This window comes from Bos javanicus, chromosome 3 (assembly GCF_032452875.1).
Source record: "Bos javanicus breed banteng chromosome 3, ARS-OSU_banteng_1.0, whole genome shotgun sequence".
Classification (NCBI taxonomy): domain Eukaryota; kingdom Metazoa; phylum Chordata; class Mammalia; order Artiodactyla; family Bovidae; genus Bos; species Bos javanicus.
Window position 1 is genome coordinate 78,517,335 of NC_083870.1, and position 14,239 is coordinate 78,531,573.

A 14,239-nucleotide genomic window follows, 5' to 3' on the forward strand; every position below is an offset into this window, starting at 1 on the left:
ACGGAGGAGCCTGGTGGGCCACGGTCCATGGGGTCGCTAAGAGTCGGACACCACTGAGCGACTTCACTTTCACTTTTCACTTTCATGCACTGGAGAAGGAAATGGCAACCCACTCCAGTGTTCTTGCCTGGAGAATCCCAGGGACGGGGGAGCCTGGTGGGCTGCCGTCTGTGGGGTTGCACAGAGTCGGACACGACTGAAGCGACTTAGCAGCAGTAGCAGCAGCATAGGTAGAGGCTTAGAAAGGTTAATGACTTCCTAATGGCCTCACAGGAAATTAGTGGCAGAGTTGGAATTAGAACTTTGGCTTTTTGACTGAGTAACCATGTAGAACCATCTGGGAGAAAAAAATGCAGACTATATTGCCTTGTCTTTGGTTTTCCCCAGTAGTGCGGATGGAAAGATGATAAGTTATAGGATTGCATGGGCGTTTACTAGCCGAATAATTTGGAGAAAGTTACTTAATATTTCTTAGCCTCGAGCATAATAGCTCGAGTTGTGGATTTTATTTATTTATTTATTTTTAATGCTGTTTTATGGTAGGGAGAGTGGACTCCATTGTACTGTAAAGCTGTTAGGGTTGTATTTATCCTGCAGCTGTACTCTCAGATGGCTGCTGCTTGTTCTATCTCAGCCAAGACCCATTCCTGTGGCAGAGCAGGGGGATGCAACTGGCTGCCTGACCCATTGACTGGCTTTCTCCAGAGATAGGCTGAGTATGTAGGGAAAGAAAAAAAACATCTTGGGAGAATTATTTTTCTATTTTTGAATTATATATAAATGGAATTATGTCAATGAGATTTATTTTTAGTATTCTACACATACAGTTATTATGTTCCCAAAGGGCATTGTGCACTATATATGTGGGGCATTTTTCTGAATAGAGTTTAATGTTCAGTGTAGAGAACATTGGGCTTGAAATGTATTAAGTCCCCCATTGATTAGCTGTGTTACCTAAAGACAGTCACTCTTTGTCTTCTGGGAATAATAAGACTTGGCCTTTCTACCTCATAGGCTTGTTGTAGGAATCAAATGATGGGGTGTATATAGAAGCACTTTGCCAACTATAAAGTGCTCCACAATACACGGCAGTGCATTTTTAACTGTTAAGGCAGTGCATTTTTATTGCCACTGTTTATCCCTTCATTATCAACAAATTCAACTGAACTATCTTCAGCTCAGTGCTCTGAGGCCCACCATGGGGTCTGGAGCATGATTAAGTTTTAGTAGGTGTCAAATTGTACATTGAAAGCGGTAAAGGATTGTTGAGAGAGAAAGGATGAGAAGAGAAAAAAATATATATATATATATTTAAAAAGGCTTAAGTGGAACTTTTAGGGATGAAAAATATAATCAGAATTTAAAAATAAAGCAGAAAGTATCAAGCAACAGATCAGGCACTACGCAGGAAGAAAAGTTCAGTGAGTTAAAGAAACAGCAATAGAAAGTGTTCAAGATGAAGGACAGAAAAAAAGACTAGAAAACAAATGAACAGATTATTAGTGATGTGTGGGATAATACTAAGAGCACTAACATTTGTGTAACTAGAGTCCTGAAAAAGGGCTGAGTGGGGGTCAGAAACAAATTTGAAGAAATAATAGCTGAATTTTTTCCAAATTTGATGAAATCTCTAAACCTGCACACACAGGAAAGTCAATAAACCTTAAATAGAATAAACATAAAGGAAACTGTACCATAGAGAGGGACATGCCATAATGCTAAAGGGTTAGTATAGGTGGGTATAACAATCCTAAATGTGTACATACTTGATGAGAGAGCTTCAAAATAATATGAAGCAAAAACTGACAGCACAGAGAGGATAAATAGACCAACCTGTTGGAGATTTTAATATTCTACTTTAAGTAATTGATAAAAATACCTAAACTGAAGGTCATTAAGGATAGAGAAGACTTGACCAGCACCATCAACCAGCAAAGCCTAACTGGTGTTTGTAGAGCACTTCTGTCAAACAGCAACAGGACGCTCATTCATTTCAAGTGCGCATGGAACAGTGCACCAACATGGACTACGTTCTGGGCCGTAAAACAAGTCTTGGTAGTTTAAAAGAATTGCAGCCATCCAGGTATGTGTACTGATCAGCCCAGAATTAAACTAGAAGTTAAAATATATTAAAAACAAGAAAGATTTAAATTCAATGATCTAAAGTGTCTCCCTTAAGAAACTAGAAAATAAGAGCAAATTAAACCCAAAGTAAATAGAAGGACGCAGAAATCAATGAAATGGAAAACGGAAAAGCAAAGTGAAAGCTGGTTCTTTGAAAGGATCAATAAAAGTGCTAAACCCTGGCCAATTAATCAGGACAGAAAGTCAGAATACACAAATTACCAACATCAGAAATGAACAAAGGGCATTATTACGGAGCCTATATATATTAAAGGGATAAGAGAATTATATGAACAATATGCCATAAACTGAAAAACTGAGAAGTGTACAAATTCTTGAAAGACAAAACTGTAAAAGCTCACTCAAGAAGAAATAGGTAACATGAATAGCCTTACTCTATAAAATAATTAACTTGCTTGATTTAGTTAAAATAATTAAAAGTCCTTGTTAATAGGGCTATTTAGCCCCATCTTTATTAGAGAAATTCAATTTGTAGTTGAAAACCTTATGAAAAGGACACTTTAGGCCCTGATCACTTCACTGGAGTGTTTAAGGAAGAAACAATGCTAATTCCACATAAATTCTTCTAGAATGTAGAAAAGGAGGAAGGAACACTTCCCAAATGATTTTTTTATGAGGCCAGCATACCCTCTACCACTAGCTGACAAAAAAAATTATAAGGAGAGAAAAAAACTGTAGTCTAAAAAAATCCAGCAATATATAAAAAGGACACTATCTCATGACCAAGTTGTGTTTATCTCAGGAATTAGGGTTAGTTTAAAATTGGAAAATTAATCAGTATAATTCATCATATTGGCAAGAATAAAATAGAAGAAGGGCTTCCCTGGTGGCTCTGTGGTAAAGAATCTGCTTGCCAATGTAGGAGATACAGGTTCGATCCCTGGGTTGGGAAGATCCCCGGAGAAGGAAATATCAACCCACTCCAGTATGCTTGCCTGGGAAATCCCATGGACAGAGGAACCTGGCAGGCTACAGTCCATGAGGTCACAAGAATCAGACACAACTTAGTGAGTAAACAACTGCAAAAATGGAAGAAACATGTCAATAGTTAGAAAATGTAGTTGATGAAAGTGACACCCATTTATGGGTTTAAAATTCTCAGCAAACTTGAAATAGAAGGGAACTTTCTCAATCCAATAAAGGACATGTACCAAAATAATATGTTGCTATCGTACTTAGTGGTGAATGACTCAGTACCTTTTCTCTAGGACTGAGAACAGGGCAGGGATGTCCACTCTTATATAATGTTCTATTCAGCATTATACTAGAAGACCTTATCAGTGCAAGAAAGTAAGAATAAGAGATTATAAAGGAAGAATTTAAAATACCTCTATAAAAACCATGATCATATATGCAGAGAAAAAAGAATCTAGAAAAGAGTGATTCAGTTCAGTTCCGTCGCTCAGTCGTGTCTGACTCTCTGTGACCCCATGAATTGCAGCATGCCAGGCCTCCCTGTCCATCACTAACTCCCGGAGTTCACTCAAACACGTCCATCGAGTCGATGATGCCATCCAGCCATCTCATCCTCTGTCGTCCCCTTCTCTTGCTGCCCCCAATCCCTCCCAGCATCAGAGTCTTTTCCAGTGAGTCATCTCTTCGCATGAGGTGGCCAAAGTACTGGAGTTTCAGCTTTAGCATCATTCCTTCCAAAGAACACCCAGGACTGATCTCCTTTAGAATGGACTGGTTGGATCTCCTTGCAGTCCGAGAGACTATCAAGAGTCTTCTCCAAACCACTATCAAGAGTCTTCTCCAAACCACAGTTCAAAAGCATCAATTCTTCAGCACTCAGCTTTCTTTACAGTCCAACTCTCACATCCATACATGACCACTGGAAAAACCATAGCCTTGACTAGACGGATCTTTGCTGGCAAAGTAATGTCTCTGGTTTTGAATATGCTATCTAGGTTGGTCATAACTTTCCTTCCAAGGAGTGTCTTTAATTTCATGGCTGCAGTCACCATCTGCTGTGATTTTGGAGCCCCCAAAAATAAAGTCTGACACTGTTTCCACTGTTTCCCCATCTATTTGCCATGAAGTGATGGGACCAGATGCCATGATCTTCGTTTTCTGAATGTTGAGCATTAAGCCAACTTTTTCACTCTCCTCTTTCACTTTCATCAAGAGGCTTTTGAGTTCCTCTTCACAAAAGAGTGATTAGAACTAACTAGTTTACAAAGTTGTAAGATAACAAGGTCAGCATGTGAAAATCGACTGAACTGTCATTTACCAGCAGTGAACTTTTGGAAACTAAATAGTACCATTTACAAAAGCTTCAAAAGTATGAAATACTCAGGGAAAAGTTTAGCAAAATATGTCTATATCTGTGCCCTGAAAACTTGACAGAACAATAATAGATCAACGAAACAGAGCAGAGAATCAAGAAGTAGAAATAGACCATGTGGTCAGTTGTTTTTGTTGAAGTTACCTGAATAAATCAGTGAGGAAAGGATGATCTCTTCAACAAATGGTGCTATAGCAATTTGACATCTGTATGCAGAAAAATGAACCTGACCCCTACCTCAGGAAATACACGAAAGTTAATTGAAATGTATTTTGAATTGCATTGTGTTGTTCCTCCCCTAAGTCATGTTGAGGTCCTACCCCCGGTACCTCAGTGCCTTTGAAATAGGGTCATTACAATTCATTAAGATGAAAAGGTAATGGAGTAGGGTATACCCTAATCCAGCATCACTGGTGTGGTTAGAAAAAGAGGAAATTTGGATACAGACAATAACATAGAATGCCATGAAAATATCAAGGCAAACATCAGAGTGATGCCTCAGTAAGCCAAGGAACACCACATTGCCAGCACATCACCAGCGTCTAGGGCAGAGGCATTGTCCCCCACAGCACTCAGCAGGCACCTACCCTGCTGACGCCTTGAGCTTGGACTCCTGGCATTTAAAACCGTAAGAAATGATTTTTGTTTTTTAAGTCGCTCAGTTGGTGGTACTTTGCTACAGTAGCCCTAACAGATTAACAGTAACAAGTTTTCTAGGTCCGTTTATTTTGGTTTTTTAAAACCAAATGAAGGTAGAGCACTGGGAACTCTCACACAGTGCTGGTGGGAATACACTTTGACATTTCCATATAAAAAGATACATTTACTGAAGGAACCAAAAGTATTACGTCAAGTTAAAGAAGGCACCTATAAAAGAGTACATACTATACAATGCCATTTATATGAAATTATTGAATGGCAAAACTCCAGTAACAGAAAGGAGATCAGAGGTTCCCAGAGGCTGTAATGGGGGAGGGATTGACTATAAAGGGGCAGGAGGGACCTTTCTAGGCTAGCAAATATTTTTGCTTTACAGAGATATAATGGACATTTAATGTTGTGTAAGTTTAAGTTGTACAACGGTTGATTTGATAGTTATGTATTAGGAAGTGATTACCATAGTAACATGAGTTAACCCTACCGTCACCTCACATACCTGCCATTTCTTTTTTTGTGGTGAAAACACTTAGGATCTACTCTCTTAGTAACTTTCAAGTATGTAAACTTCATAGTTTTGTTAACCATAAAACCGTTTTTGCACATTAGAGCCCTAGAACATATACATCTTCTAAGTTACAAAGCCAACATCTCACTGTTTCCCCCTGCCAGTGCCTGGCAACCACCATTCTGCTCTGATTCTATGCATTTGGCTTTTTTAGATTTTTACACGTAAGATCAAACTCTGTCTGTCTTTCTCTGTCTGATCTATCTCACTTTGCATAATGCCTTCAAGGTCCGTTTATGTTGTTGCAAAATGCAGGATTTCCTTTCTTATGGCTAAATAATGTTCCATTGTGTGTGTGTGTGTGTGTGTTTCATCCTGACTGTAAAATGTACGTTCTTGCCAACAATATACAAGGATTCTCTTTTCTCCACACCGTTGTCAGCACTTGTCATCTCTGATGACAGCTATTCTAACAGTTGTGGGGTGCTATCTCATTGTGGTTTTAATTTGCACTTTTTTAGTGATGTTGAGTACCTTTTCATGTACCTGTTATCCATTTATACCTTTTTTTGGGGGGGGGCGGATATCTACTCAATTCCTTTGCCCCTTTTTTAATTGGATTGTTTGGGGTTTTTCTTGATGTTGAGTTATATGAGTTTCTTATGTGCTTTGGCAGTTAACCTCTTATCAGATATGTAGTTTGCAAATATTTTTCCCCATCCCATAGGTTGGCTTCTCATTTTGTGGATTGTTTCTTTTGCTGTGCAGAAGCCTTTTAGTTTGATGTCGTCCCTCTTATCTTTGCTTTGGTTGTTTGTGCTTTTGGTGTCATAGCCAGAAAATTGTCACGACCAGTGCCAAGGTGCTTTCTCCTCTGTTTTCCTCTAGGTTTTATGGTTTTAGGCCGAACTTTCTTTATCATGATTGTAATGGTGGTTTCATGCCTATACATTTGTCAAGACTCATTGAATTACACACTTAAAAATTGGTGAATTTAATTTTTTTATATGTTATGCCTCAACAAAGAATCATAAACAAGTTGAATGTCTACTGTCTATCAAATGCTGTGATTCAACTAATGTGAAGTGGGTCCTCCCACCAGGGAGCTCCCCGCCTGTAGATGTGGTAGAGGAAGACTTGAGTTCAGAGAGAAAGAAGTACTGAAGAGGAGTAGTGCTGAGGCCAGGGGAAGGAGCTCTCGATCTGGGGAGGCCCCACAGAGGAACTGCTTGGCTTCTAGTTTGATGGGTGAGCAGGAGTCAGGTGAATGTCGAGGGGCAGGGCATTCCGGGCAGAGGCATGTGAGTGTGAAATGCATGTTATGTTTTATAAACCACGAGGAGCCGGGTATTGCTGGAGCCCTGGAGCTATGAGATTTGTGTTGAAGTGGCAAGAGTTGAAGTTGGACAGGTTGGCAGAGAGATAAAAAGTGGAATGTTCCTCAGATTTGCTTGAGAAACTTATATTGCAAGAGAATTTATGTACTTGAGAGAGAAACACTCCCTCATGGGTGAGAGACAGATGATCAATGCACACTGTCGTTTCTGTTCATTCCTTTGACTTTTGGCTTAGAAACAAAGGGGAACAACAGAAACTTTGCTTTTATAAAATCAACTGTTTTAAAATAGTAATTCTCCCTGGACAGACCTCAACTGAATTTAGGTAACTAAGACTGTACTTGAGCTTTCACACATGACAAGGAAGAAATATGTTTTAAGATTTGAGAAAGCCGTTATTTAATACCAGCCATCTGGGAAGATTGCTGAAATTAGCAAGACATGGCTTGTGCCTTCAAGCAAATAGCAGTTTCTTGGTACCAACATGGAGAAATATAAAATCTCACTCATGTTACATTTTGGAAAGGAGAAAACCGTACAAAACTGCTTGTTGATTCATTTCCATATATATGAGATTCTTGAACATCACTCTTTATCCTTGGAGTGATGCATGGAAGTGTATATATAAGACTGTGTGATGGGAGCAACCACACAGGGTTTTCATTAATGAATGATACCGCCGACTTGGAGGGCCTGCTCTAAAATCTGGTGCTTTCTTGTTTATTACAGGCATTGGATTTTGAAGGCTGGGCTGACACCCTCTTTCTTCTGCAGTTCACCCTCTCTTGTGTGATGGGGTAAGCCTTTGCTGCCTTGTTAGCAGATAGTTTTCCTAAAGAAATGTGGTCTAGTGTCTTTCTGCCTCATTCCTGTCTCTTGAATGTATCAGCTTAGGATAAACCTCCAGACTCAAGTGGTTTCACCATCCTTGGGAATGTACCCCCAGGGCTACCAAACTAATCTCAAAGTCATGCTTTTAGAAGGATGAATGAAAAAAACTAAGTATTCAGTAAGCTAGTATGTGATAAGCACCATTATATTTCAACATGCATTATTTAATTTTATTTCTACATTAACCATTTGACAGATATTGTTGCCCCTACTCCTTACTGCCTGAGAAAACAGGCTCAGAATTCAAATAAATTGTCTTAAGTTTGCAGAATTAGTAGGCAGTAGTAGCAGCTTTTGAATTTAGGACTGACTTCTCCCTACCATCTTGAAGAAGGCAAGAGGTATCTGCAAATGTGCCTCTTCTCTTCACCTCCAAATTTCCCTAATGGTATTTTTTCCCTCAGCCAGTCATTTCAGTTGATATTCGTGACTGGATCTAGCCCAGGCTTGCTACATAGTGACTGGATGCTTCAAAATAAAGATGACACGGTAGCTTGGTACTGAGTCAGGCTCAGAAGCCTCATTGTAAAATCTGGGAGTGCCGACTGCTGCCACTGTTGTTAAGTGAACTATATCCCCTCTTAAAGTAGTTCTCACTTGTTTTTCTTCCATCCTTAAAGTATCTCTCTTGTCTTCACCCTGGTCCAGAATCATATTGCCCTCATGTTACATATATACCTGAGCCAGGGTCTGTAAGCTCTGAGCTTTGTATCTCAGTTAGGTGAATTAGGACTATGATCTAAAAAGATGACTCATGATTGTGAACGGTGGTTTCAAGGTTTTAGTGCAGTAGCTGGGAGAAGCACCTGATCATTAAATGGACATGTGTTTCTCTTTAATGAAATTAAAAAAAAAAAATCCAAAGCTTCAATAGAAGCAGCAGTGAGGTGGGAAAGCTCACAGGCAGTGTCTAGTGAAATGTACTATCATTTCCCTTGGCTAGGGGTTATTATAAAACAAGCAGTTGGATTTTACTTATAAGATACCTTTTCTTTATTTTTTCCAGATTTATCTTGATGTATGCTACAGTACTTTGCACTCAGTATAATTCTGCTCTTACAACTACAATAGTTGGCTGTATTAAGGTGAGTTGAAAAGGTACTGTATTCTTTTCGGTGCCTGCTTTATTTGAAAAGTGTTCTTCTAAAATAAGTCTGACTGTGGCCTTCACCCTTTCATTCTTATTTCCTCACGTGTTGCCTTGCTGGTTTGATGAAGTGTGGTGATGGTTTCTAGAACAATCCTGAAGAACTCAGGGAGAACATGATCTCCACTTTCAGGCAGCTTAGGTCTGAGGAATGAGAAAAGGAGAATGTGTCATCTCAGAGGGGAGGAAGGAGAGTGATATTCAGCCCTGTTTCTGACAGGAAAGGTGACCAGCTTGGAACTGGTGGGTTTGTCCCTTTAACTCCTGACGAGAATTATTCTCTTCCTCGCTGAGCTCTGGCTGCGTCGTAGAAGGATGCCTGCCAGAAGCTAATCAAGAGTTTTCCTAAGCGTGAGCCAAGCCTTAAATGGCCCACTATTAAAAGCTGTGTCTGACATTACCAGTGATGTCATTTCCTCCCGATCCATTTTATTTGAGGGAGGCTCATTTGTCTTCAGCCAGGAGAGCCACATTGACTTGAATATTGAGCTGCAGTTAGCAGCTTGAAGCCTGAGGCCTCTTTCATCTGAATTTGTGATTCTAGTGCTTTAAGATCCAAGAGGCCGCAGCATCCCTGAATTCCAAAAGCATTAGTGAGGTAGGCTTGCTTTCTTTTTTAATTTTTTTTAATGTAAATTTATTTACTTTAATTGGAGGCTAATTACAATATTGTATTGGTTTTGCCATACATCAACATGAATCTGCCACGGGTATACACTTTTTAAAAGAGCACAATAGAGAGAGGTAGGTCCTTGATCATTTGGAGGAAACAGCACAGTTCCCCTTGGGGCTTAACTTCTGGTGCCTCATTTGTCAGTCATGAGGGAAGGGATTGCAGAGTAGAGTTTGTCCTGGTGTGCTGTGTTTCCCTTTGTACCCGCCATGGAGTTGTATTCATAGATACCAGACCTCATTTTAGAACTAGATTTGGGTTAAAGCCTCAGAAGGTCTGCGATTTCAAACATAGAATTGGAGCGTTTGGTGTGAATAGAATTCTAAATTAAGCTGTAATAACTGTGTGACTTCTGTGAAAGCTAGAGATAAGCATTTGAAGGCCTGGGCTGGCTGAGACAGTTTCAGCCCCAAATTTAAGATAGTTTCAGCCCCAAATTTGAGATTGTTTCAGCCCCAAATTACCTCTTCAGCTCTGTTTGGGTTTTGTAAAGTTAATGCTTCAGGAGCAAAGTAGATGGCTTGCCTCTTCAGAATAAAAACAGCAGGAACACGAGACACAGGACAGTTGGTGCCTTGTTTTTAACCAAGAAGAAGGATGGTATGGGAAAGTTATTTAGCAAATAACTAAACCTAATTGCTTAGAATTTCTTAGTGTACATTTTTCATTGTCATCAGTGTGAGGTATGAATACAGTAATGCTCTCATCAGCATTAAGTCCAGTGTTTTTCTTTTGATATTTCCTCCTCTCCACAGAATCATTATGAACTTACTCAGTCCAAAGGGAATGGTTTTACTTCTAAACTCTAGAGGGAGGAAAAAAACTGGAGTATCTGATTATAGTTGACCCTTGAACAAAGCAGGTTTCAACTGCTAGGGTCCACTTTACTCATTATTGACCAGAGACATATTAATATGTTTTGTTACCCAAAAACTATTGACCAGAGACATTTCTGTATTCACTTACATAACAAATCGTCAGCCATAGGCGTTAGTGTCTGCAAAAATCCCCAGTCAATAATGTATTAACATGCAGAATTTTTTCAGTAGTAAATATTACAGTACTGTACCATCTGTGGTTGCTGAATCCACAGATGCCCAATCTCAGATAAGGAGGGCCATCCGTAAGTTGGGCTTCCCTGGTGCCTCCAGATGGTAAAGAATCTGTCTGCAATGCTGGAGACCCAGGTTGGATCCTTGGGTCAGGAAGATCCCCTAGAGAAGGAAATGGCAACCCACTCCAGTGTTCTTGCCTGGAGAATCACGTGGACAGAGGAGCCTGGTGGGCTACAGTCCATGCAGTTGCAAAGTTGGGCACAACTGAGCAACTGACATGCACACACAGATCTATAAGTTATACTCAGATTTTTCACTACACCCCAACTCCAGCTTTGTACAAGGGTCAACTGTGGTTTATATTGCTCTTGCTTCTCACAGCTGCTAAGGTATTGAAGGATGTGTTATACCTTCAGACAGATGGGAGTACCCTGATAGCCTTGCTGGTTTGGAGTTGGGCCAGAGTGGAGCTTCTTTCCTTAGCCTCCCAGTTACAACCTGGGTAGTTCTGTTCAGTCACTGTTCTCCAGCAGGCTTTAAGTTGCCTTCTGTGCTTGAAGAACCTAACCCACTAAACCCTTGGGTCAACATTTCCTTGTTTCTCTTAAGTGTGGTGGTAAAATTACTTAGGAGAACTTGTTAAACGTGGAGGGTCCTAGGCCCACCTCAGATGTTTTGAATCAGAATCTCTAAAGCAGGGCATGGAAGTCATCAGGGTTTCCCGCTGAGTCTCAGGTAAACTAAAGGCTCAGAATTGTGGTCTTTGTTTTGAGCTCCCAGCACAGACCCTCCTGGTGAGTTCTACTTTGGGGGCATGAGTGTGTCTTCTGATAGAAAATCTTGGTTAGGATGCTTTAATATATAGTTTTTCTGACTTCTGACTGATATTGAGCAAAAGATTGGATTCTCTGTTCTTTCCTTTTCTGAAATTCTTGGGCAGTTTATGCTGACTAATCTCTCTTTTCCCTAAATCTCTCTATTCCAAGAGGGGTCCTGTTAATGCATTTTCCCAAGTTGCCTACCAGCCTTGTTTACAGTTACGTGGTTTTTTTTTTTTTTCCCCCTCTCAAATAATAAGAAAATTTGCTCTAAAGTGACTTTTTTTTCTCTATATTTAGACCTGGAAGAGGCCAACATAATTTTTAATGCTCTCTCACAGGGTACTACTCCACTATAAGAATAATTTTGAAGTTTATTTTTGGCCTTTTCAAAACACGATAAACACTTTACTTTCTGCTTTGTAGGCCTAATCTAAGAGAGGCCAGGTACTAAAAATATTTGTGACATTTACCGTTTTGGCAGTTGTAATAGCACAGGAGTCAGTGACTTAAGAATGGAAAAAAGGTTAGGGAAGAATTGAATAAGAGCTTAAACTTCGGAAATTTTTATTTTATCTTTGTGGTCTGAGGATAATTAAAAAGGAGCCAGAGGTTTTCACTGCTGTGGGCCCAGTTTGAGGCCTAGTTGTGAAAGTGAAGTCGCTCAGTCGTGTCCGACTCTTTGCGACCCCATGAACTGTAGCCTACCAGGCTCCTCTGTCCATGGGATTTTCCAGGCAATAGTACTGGAGTGGGTTGCCATTTCCTTCTCCAGGGGGGAATCTTCCTGACTCAGGGATCAAACCCGGGTCTCCTGCATTGCAGACAGACGCTTTACCCTCTGAGCCATCAGGGGAGGCCTAGTTGAGGAACTAAGATCTCACAGGCTGAAAAAGGAGCAAGATAAGCAGGTGTTTACACCTGGGAGATTAAGGGAGTTGGGAGAAGTGATATTATGTTTGATACTTTGAGATGACTTCCCCTTGTTTTTTTAAGATACCAACAGAGTCCTCTAGAAATAGTCTTTGAGTTGGTAAATTCTCCATCATCCCCTTTTTCCCTTTCAAAAAAAAGGGAAAGATACTTGCCTGTAAGCAGATTTTCCTTCACTCTCCCCTCACAAAGTCAACTGCTATGTCTATGGGAGGAAAAAAACATTGTTTTTGAACTTGTTAAATGTGTAGAAATAGCCCTGGTAATAACAGTGATTCTTTATTTAGATTTGTACTGTCGGCCCGTATCACAAGGAAGGGGAAAGTTTGATGATCTTTTTAGTATTCTTTAGTATTGGTGAAAGCATTTAGCTTCTGGAGAGACCAGGAAGAGACTGATGTTATTGTTTGTTAGTTGATGTTCATACTCATGCTACACTCATTTTAGGATCGTTGGGTTTTTGTTAGTTTCTCTTATTTGCTTTTGTAATTTAAGGATATATGTTTGGGTCATTGTGTGGATGACTTTATTTGAATATTGAAAAAGTTCAAACCTGTTAACAGTATTTTGCCATTTTTCTTTTTAGAATATATTAATAACTTATATTGGAATGGTCTTTGGTGGAGATTATATTTTCACTTGGACAAACTTCATTGGCTTAAATATCAGGTAAGTAAAAATATTTAACTGTAATCAGTTGGACAGACGGATTTAGATTGTCAAATAGTCACAGTTAGCTTGGACTATTTAATGGCAAATTTGTTCACTTGTTATTAAACAGACATTTGTGGAATTCCTACAATATATTATACAGTTAATGTCTTTTTGATAATGCTTTTTAAGGAAAAAGGAGAAAGTGGTTTCATATTTCATGCACAGTTTTTGGGGAGTCTTTTCTGGAAGTTGAACTCCTTTTGCTTAGCCTTGAAAGAATAATCTTTTATTTATTGTGCTAGATGTCAGTGCAGTGTTCTTAAGAAAATTCCAGGCTAAAGAATAGCAACTCTCTTTATATTGCTTTATATGCATCTTACTTTGGACACATCACTGCATTTCTTTAGACTTCATTCATCTTTAACAATGATGAGGGTAACTTGCCTGAACGAGCTTTTTTAGTTTGAGAATTTTGAATTTCATGGCTTTAAATACTATTTATATGCTTTAAAACCCTCAAATTTTAAAGACCTCTGTTCTGAACTCAGACTTGTACATCTAATTAGCTCACTTGACGTCTCTGGCTGACATGTCCAAAACTGAACTCCTTGTATTTCCTCCAAAGTCTGTTCCACCCACAGCCTGAACATCTCAACTGGTGACACTCTATCCTTCTGGCCTCTCCATTCAACAGGCTTGGAGTTATCCTCAATTCTTCAGCTTGTACCCAACATCCAGTGTGTTAGCAAATTCGATTGGTTCTACCTTCAGAATACATCCAAAAAGATCACTTTCACCATCTGCATTCCTTCCATCATTATCTCAGCCGCCAACATCTTTTGCCTAGATTACTGCTAGTCTTCTATACTTGCATCTCTGATTTGGCTCATCCCCACATCTCACCCCTAGTCAGTTCTCAAGAGTAGACAGTGTATTCCTTGTCAGAGCTAAGTCAGAACATGTCGCTCTTCTTTGTACTCCCCTCTCCATGTCCCATGGAGAAGGCAATGGCACCGCACTCCAATACTCTTGCCTGGAAAAATCCCATGGACGGAGGAGCCAGGTGGGCTGCAGTCCATGGGGTCGAGAAGAGTCGGGCACAACTGAGTGACTTCACTTTCACTTTTCACTTTC

General features: G+C 39.7%; 1 protein-coding gene across 1 annotated transcript in view; it reads left to right on the forward strand.

The window, feature by feature from the left end:
• The window catches only part of SLC35D1 (solute carrier family 35 member D1), a 48,886-nt gene that overhangs the window by 22,448 nt on the left and 12,199 nt on the right, over positions 1 to 14,239 (forward strand). The window contains exons 9-11 of the mRNA XM_061411681.1: positions 7,664 to 7,731; positions 8,832 to 8,910; positions 13,038 to 13,120. Of these exons, the coding sequence (XP_061267665.1) occupies positions 7,664 to 7,731; positions 8,832 to 8,910; positions 13,038 to 13,120 (230 nt within the window). The remainder of the gene's footprint in view (positions 1 to 7,663; positions 7,732 to 8,831; positions 8,911 to 13,037; positions 13,121 to 14,239) is intronic.